General features: G+C 37.3%; 1 protein-coding gene across 4 annotated transcripts in view; it reads left to right on the forward strand.

The window, feature by feature from the left end:
• The window catches only part of FGD4 (FYVE, RhoGEF and PH domain containing 4), a 200,841-nt gene that overhangs the window by 165,089 nt on the left and 29,074 nt on the right, over positions 1 to 6,678 (forward strand). For all 4 annotated transcript variants that reach the window (XM_007452184.1, XM_007452186.1, XM_007452187.1 and 1 more), the window contains exons 5-7: positions 242 to 331; positions 2,304 to 2,449; positions 2,898 to 3,054. In XM_007452184.1, the coding sequence (XP_007452246.1) occupies positions 242 to 331; positions 2,304 to 2,449; positions 2,898 to 3,054 (393 nt within the window). The remainder of the gene's footprint in view (positions 1 to 241; positions 332 to 2,303; positions 2,450 to 2,897; positions 3,055 to 6,678) is intronic.

Below are 6,678 nucleotides of genomic sequence, written 5' to 3' on the forward strand. Positions count from 1 at the left end.
TGTGGCTCGCGGGCTCTAGAGAGCAGGCTCAGTAGTTGTGGCACATGGGCTTAGTTGCTCTGCGGCATGTGGGATCTTCCCGGACCAGGGCTAGAACCTGTGTCCCCTGCACCGGCAGTCGGATTCTTAACCACTGCGCCACCAGGGAAGTCCTTGATGAAACCATTTGATAATATTTATTACTTGAGAAATACTGTCCAAGCTTTATTTCCTGATATGTGAATATCTGTTCTGTTTTCAGGAGACTAATGAGCAAAAACTTCACAAAATAGCCAATGAACTTTTGCTTACAGAAAGAGCTTACGTCAGCCGACTTGACCTCTTAGATCAGGTAATCTTTTCCCTTTCAGTATTTTATTTTTTGGCATTATACATCATTTTAACTTAGTAATTTAAGTGTTTTAGAAACTGCAAGAAGGAAGGACCTAGCCATTTTTGGCAAGTGAAAGCTACTTCCTCAAGGAGATCTCTGACATTTTCAGCTGTCAGTGAATTCATTATGTATAAAGTTTTCATAATTCATAAAAAACAGATTGAAGGACACTCTGTAGGAGTTGCAAAATGCCTTTATCTGTCTCTTTCAATCCTAAACACTACTGTTTCTTGCCCACTTATTGTGAGCCTGAAGGCCGTGTTAGTAAATAGGAGATTCTGATGCTGACATGAATACATCACTGATTCTTGTCTCACTTGCTGTTGTAAATGATCTGAATTGCTGCAGTCATAGGGCCAGAAGGAATTTTGAGAGTTCACTTGTTCGGCCTTGCATAAAACGTTCAAAACAGTGCCAGGTGTAAATATTTGTTGAATATGTGAATAACATTTTGTACTTTCATCATGGTAGATGCTTGTGAATCATCTCAAATATACATTTGCAAAGAAAGTTTTAAAATGCATCATAACTGTTAAACACAATGGCCTCTTAATTCTGTTTCAGTGATAAAAGATCAAGATAATTGGTAGATTGTCTGCTAATACAGACTCCTCTTATTAAAAGATAAAGTTGCCAGCTTTGAGTAAATTAGTTGCAAGAAGATGTCCCTCTATTGCAGTTGGAAAAATGGAACTTCGTGGGATCAGGCCATACTGGGCACACCTCTTTATCAGTTCCTAGAGTAGACTACATGCCTGTTAGGGTGAGCCTTAAGGGGCTGGATTAAGACTTGTGTTCTCTGAGATAATGTGTTTGTGACTCAGATACTCCCTTTCCAAAGAATTTCACCATAAGTCAATCAATTCATGTTGGTTTGTGCCTTTGAAACAATGTTACTCCTCATGGTGATTACAGACCTGAAACTTTTAGGTATTCCTATAGTGGAAATGTGTTTTTTCCTCTTACCAAGTTGCTCTTTTAGTTTTTTCTTTCTTTTTTTTTTTTTCAGCCATATTATCTTGTCAGCTACTGTTGCTGACCTTTTAGAATTTAATCATAATTACTAAAATATCCTATTGGAGTCTCTAAGGACATAATTTTGTATTCTTTTTGCCTCAAGAAAATGCAAAGGAGGTGAATTTAGAAAATAAACAACCATCTGGACATTATGAAAGAACAGACCTCCTTCTGCCTACATTTAACAGAATGGCAATTAAGAGGTATAGTAGCCCTACTGGAGTAGAGCTAATACTGCAAAACTTTTTTTTACTGTCTTTAAGATACCTGTTATTATGTACAAGAGAAGATCTTTTTATCCTCATTTCTGAGTTTTAAGTTACCATGCATTATTATTTACTAAAGCAGGAAAACATGTGAGAACTGAAATACTCTTTTGTTCATGCATTGACCACGTATTTTTTAAGCACCTTTTCTACTGTGAGAAGTAAATCACAATGTTCTACCTCCCCAAGGAGTGTACAGTTTTAATAGGGAAAATGAGATACATGCCAACAAATTATAATAAAGGGCAATATGTAATATGTGCCATAGAAGTCATTCAAAATATAAAGAGGAGTGGAAAATACCAGTTATTATGCATCTGTATAGTTTTCCATCTTTTAACTCTACCTATGGATAGGAAGGGTAAATCCTGTTACCCTCAACTGGAAATTCTTTGGAACAGAAAAGATTAACATCCCACAGATAGAGGCATAGCCTAGGTTAGAGTCAAAGCTTCCTAATTCTAATTCCTGGTTCTTCTTAAAGCATATACTCACTCCTACATTTCAAAAATGATTGATTTCTTGAATCATGAACTTTTCCATTTATTCAACAAAAAGTTACTAAGAGCCCACTATGTGCCTTAGCACAGTGCTAGATGGTTAACCAATAAATTTGAAGTAATGTTTGCATTAATTCTCTTATTCAGGTATTTTATTGCAAACTACTGGAAGAAGCAAATCGAGGCTCATTTCCAGCAGAGATGGTGAATAAAATCTTTTCTAATATTTCATCAATAAATGCCTTCCATAGTAAATTCCTATTGCCAGAGCTGGAGAAAAGAATGCAAGAATGGTAAGAGGCATAGATAGCAAATAATATACCTAAGGCAGTCATACTAGAAGCTCTGTTATTCAGCTGTTAAACTGAAATAATAATGCTACACAGAGCTGTAAACAAACATTTACGCAAAGTTTTTATATTAAAGATCACTGAAAGACCTTGTGGTACAGTTTTGTCTTTAGTTGAAGAAGTTTTCATCTCTCCTTTCCAAACTATAGTTTGATTAGTGGAGACAAGATATTCTGGAGCTTCAAGAATTCCAAGAGTAAAGCATCTCTTTTTACTGTGTCATTCCTAAACTCCCTGTAAAAAGGTGCTTTTTTGCTCTCTCTCAATCTCACAGCAAAGTGGATCTGACAAAGTGCAGGGTACGTGTAGAAAGTGATTACTTCATTTGGAGTCCTGTTAATTCACTCATTCTATAAGAAATCTTAACAACTTGTTTCTATATTTTATACAGGGAAGCTACCCCTAGAATTGGTGACATCCTTCAGAAATTGGCCCCATTCCTTAAGATGTATGGAGAATATGTGAAGGGATTTGATAACGCAATGGAATTGGTTAAAAACATGACAGAGCGTATTCCCCAGTTCAAATCAATAATTGAAGAAATTCAGGTAATAAGACTCTTTTGTTCAAGGCTATAATTACTTTTTCTGTACAAATCATAAGGTCTTCTAGATCTAAAATTTAGATTGAGAGATTTGAGGCACCTGGCCAAATTCCATTCTGGTCTGAATTATGCAGAAATCATCTCTGCAAAGTTAAAATATTTATTGAGCACGTGCAATATACTGAACAGTGAATTCTCCATTTGCTTTTGAGGCAAGGAGAGTCTGGCTTTATCAGGGTCCACATTAATTTACAAAGTAAGTTCCCATTCAGCTCTGTGTCTCTCTTGCTTGCTTTCAGAGGTTGAGATGTTGGAATGACTATAAATGAATATAAAGAATGATTGCTATAAACCCTGACATTTTAGAAACATAATTACAGTTGATCCTTGAACAACATAAGGGTTATGGATGCTGATCCCCCATGTGTTTGAAAATCCCAGTATAGCTTTACTGTCAGCCCTCCATATCTGTGGTTATGCGTCATGGATTCAACCAACCATGGATTATGTAGTACTGTAGTACGCATTTACTGAAAAAAAAATGTGCATATAAGTTGACCTGTGCAGTTCAAACCCATGTTCAAGGATCAACTGTATTCTGTTTTATTTCATTTTGGGGTGTTTTTTTTTGGTCATTTTATATATGTGTCCTGACTTTTAAAATTTCATCAAACCTGGATAATACATTTTAATAATATCATAGTAATTTCTGTTTGATTCTCTAGTCAAAACTGTTAATCATTTCTTCTTTGCTGAAGTTTAAATATTGAAAAGGAATTCTTTAGATAACATAAGGTTATTTGGGTGGGGATTCTTTTTTTTTTTTTTTTTTTTGAAGATGTTGGGGGGTAGGAGTTTATTAATTTACTTTTGCTGTGTTGGGTCTTCGTTTCTGTGCGAGGGCTTTCTCTAGTTGTGGCAAGCGGGGGCCTTTCACTATTGTGGCCTCTGTTGTTGCGAAGCACAGGCTCCAGATGCACAGGCTTAGTAGTTGTGGCTCACGGGCCTAGTTGCTCCGTGGCATGTGGGATCCTCCTGGACCAGGGCTCGAACCCGTGTACCCTGCATTAGCAGGCAGATTCTCAACCACTGTGCCACCAGGGAAGCCCCTGGGTGGGGATTCTTTTGCTCCTTGACTGCCTTCTTTTGTGTTACATAAATATATATATATATATAGTTTTTTTTTTTTTTTACAAATTTATTTATTTATTTTTGGCTGCATTGGGTCTTCATTGCTGTGTGCGGGATTTCTCTAGTTGCGGTGAGCAGGGACAACTCTTCGTTGAGGTGCATGGGCTTCTCGTTGCGGTGACTTCTACTGTTGCAGAGCATGGACTCCAGGAGCACAGGCTTCAGTAGTTGTGGCTTGTGGGCTCTAGAGTGCTGGCTCAGCAGTTGTGGCACACAGGCCCAACTGCTTCATGGCATGTGAGATCTTCCTGCACCAGGGCTCGAACCCGTGTCCCCTGCATTGGCAGGCAGACTCCCAACCACTGTGCCACCAGGGAAGCCCCTGTGTTACATAAATATCTTTATATGTTTTTTAAACTCATTAATATAGTGATATGATTACTGTTTGGTACAATTTTATGTCTTTTAAAGAAGTTAAGAGAATATTAAAAAAGATATCTATAGGCAAATCAATGTGATGCTGGCAATATCAACAAAAGAAGAGACAAAAACCACATGATCATCTCAATAGATGCAGAAAAAGCATTTGATAAAATGCAACATCCATTCATGATAAAAACTCTTACCAAAATGGGTATTGAAGGAACATATCTCAACATAATAAAAACTATTTATGAAAAACCCACAATCAGCATAACACTCAACGGTGAATAGCTTGAAAGCCTTCCCACTAAAATCTGGAGCAAGACAATGATGCCCATTCTCACCACTTCTATTCACCATAGTATTGGAAGTCCTAGCCACAGCAGTCAGACAAGAAAAAGAAATAAAAGGTATCCAAATTGGAAGAGAAGTGGTAAAATTGTCATTATATGCAGATGACATGATACTGTATGTAGAAAACCCTTAAAGACTGCACACAGAAACTACTAGAAACTGATAAATGAATTCAGCAACATAGCAGGATACAAGATTAACATACATAAATCTGTTGCATTTCTTTACATTAACAATGAATTATCAAGAAGGGAAAGTAAAAAAACAGTCCCTTTTAAAATTGCAGACAAAAAAAAAATACTTAGGAATAAAACCTGACAAAGGAGGTAAAAGACTTATATGCTGAGAATTATAAAACATTGATAAAGGAAACTGAAGATGATTCAAAGAAATGGAAAACTATCCTATGCTCTTGGATTGGAAGAATTAATATTGTTAAAATAGCCATACTACTGGAAGTAATCTACAGGTTTAATACAATCCCTATCAAAATGCCCATGACATTTTTTACAGAGCTAGAACAAATAATCCTAAAATTTATATGGAACCATAAAAGACCCAGAATTGCCAAAGCAATCCTGAGGAAAAAGAACAAAGTTGGGGGCATAACCCTCCGAGACTTCAGACAATACTATAAAGCCACAATAATCAAAACACTGTGATATTGGTATAAAAACAGACATGTGGATCAATGGAACAGAATAAAGAGCCCAGAAATAAACCCACACACCTATGGTCAGTTAATCTTCGACAAAGGAGACAAAAATATACAATGGAGAAAAAACAGTCTCTTCAGCAATTGGTGTTGGGAAACCTGAACAGCTGCATGTAAATCAATGAAGTTAGAACATACCCTCACACCATACACAAAAATAAATTCAGAATGGCTTAAAGACTTAAATATAAAACATGACACCATAAAACTCCTAGAAGAGAATATAGCAGAACATTCTCTGACAGAAATTGTACCAATGTTTTCTTAGGTCAGTCTCCTGAGGCAATAAAAATAGAAGCAAAAATAAACAAATGGGACCTAGTCAAACTTATAAGCTTTTGCACAGCAAAGGAAACCATAAGCAAAACGAAGAGGCAGCCTATGGACTGGGAGAAAATATTTGCAAGTGGTACAACCAACAAGGGCTTAATTTCCAAAATATACAAATGGCTCATACAACTCAATAACAAAAAAAACAAACAACCCAATCAAGAAATGGGCAGATGACCTAAATAGACATTTCTCCAAAGAAGACATACAGATGGCCAAAAGGCACATAAACAGATGATCAACATCACTAATTATTAGAGAAATGCAAATCAAAATTACAGTAAGGTATCATCTCTCACCAGTCAGAATGGCCATCATTTAAAAGTCTACAAATAAATGCTGGAGAGGATGTGGAAAAAAGGGAACCCTCCAACACTGTTGGTGGGAATGTAAATTGGTGCAGCCACTATGGAGAATAGTATGGAGGTTCCTTAAAAAACTTAGAGTATGGGGCTTCCCTGGTGGCACAGTGGTTGAGAGTCTGCCTGCTGATGCAGGGGACACGGGTTCGTGCCCTAGTCCGGGAGGATTCCCACATGCCGTGGAACGGCTGGGCCCGTGAGCCATGGCCACTGAGCCTGCGCGTCCAGAGCCTGTGCTCCGCAACCGGAGAGGCCACAGCAGTGAGAGGCCCGCGTACCGCCAAAAAAAAAAAAAAAAAAAAAAAAAAAAAAG

The sequence above is a fragment of the Lipotes vexillifer genome, unplaced genomic scaffold, assembly GCF_000442215.2.
Source record: "Lipotes vexillifer unplaced genomic scaffold, Lipotes_vexillifer_v1.1 scaffold1, whole genome shotgun sequence".
Taxonomy (NCBI): Eukaryota; Metazoa; Chordata; class Mammalia; order Artiodactyla; family Lipotidae; genus Lipotes; species Lipotes vexillifer.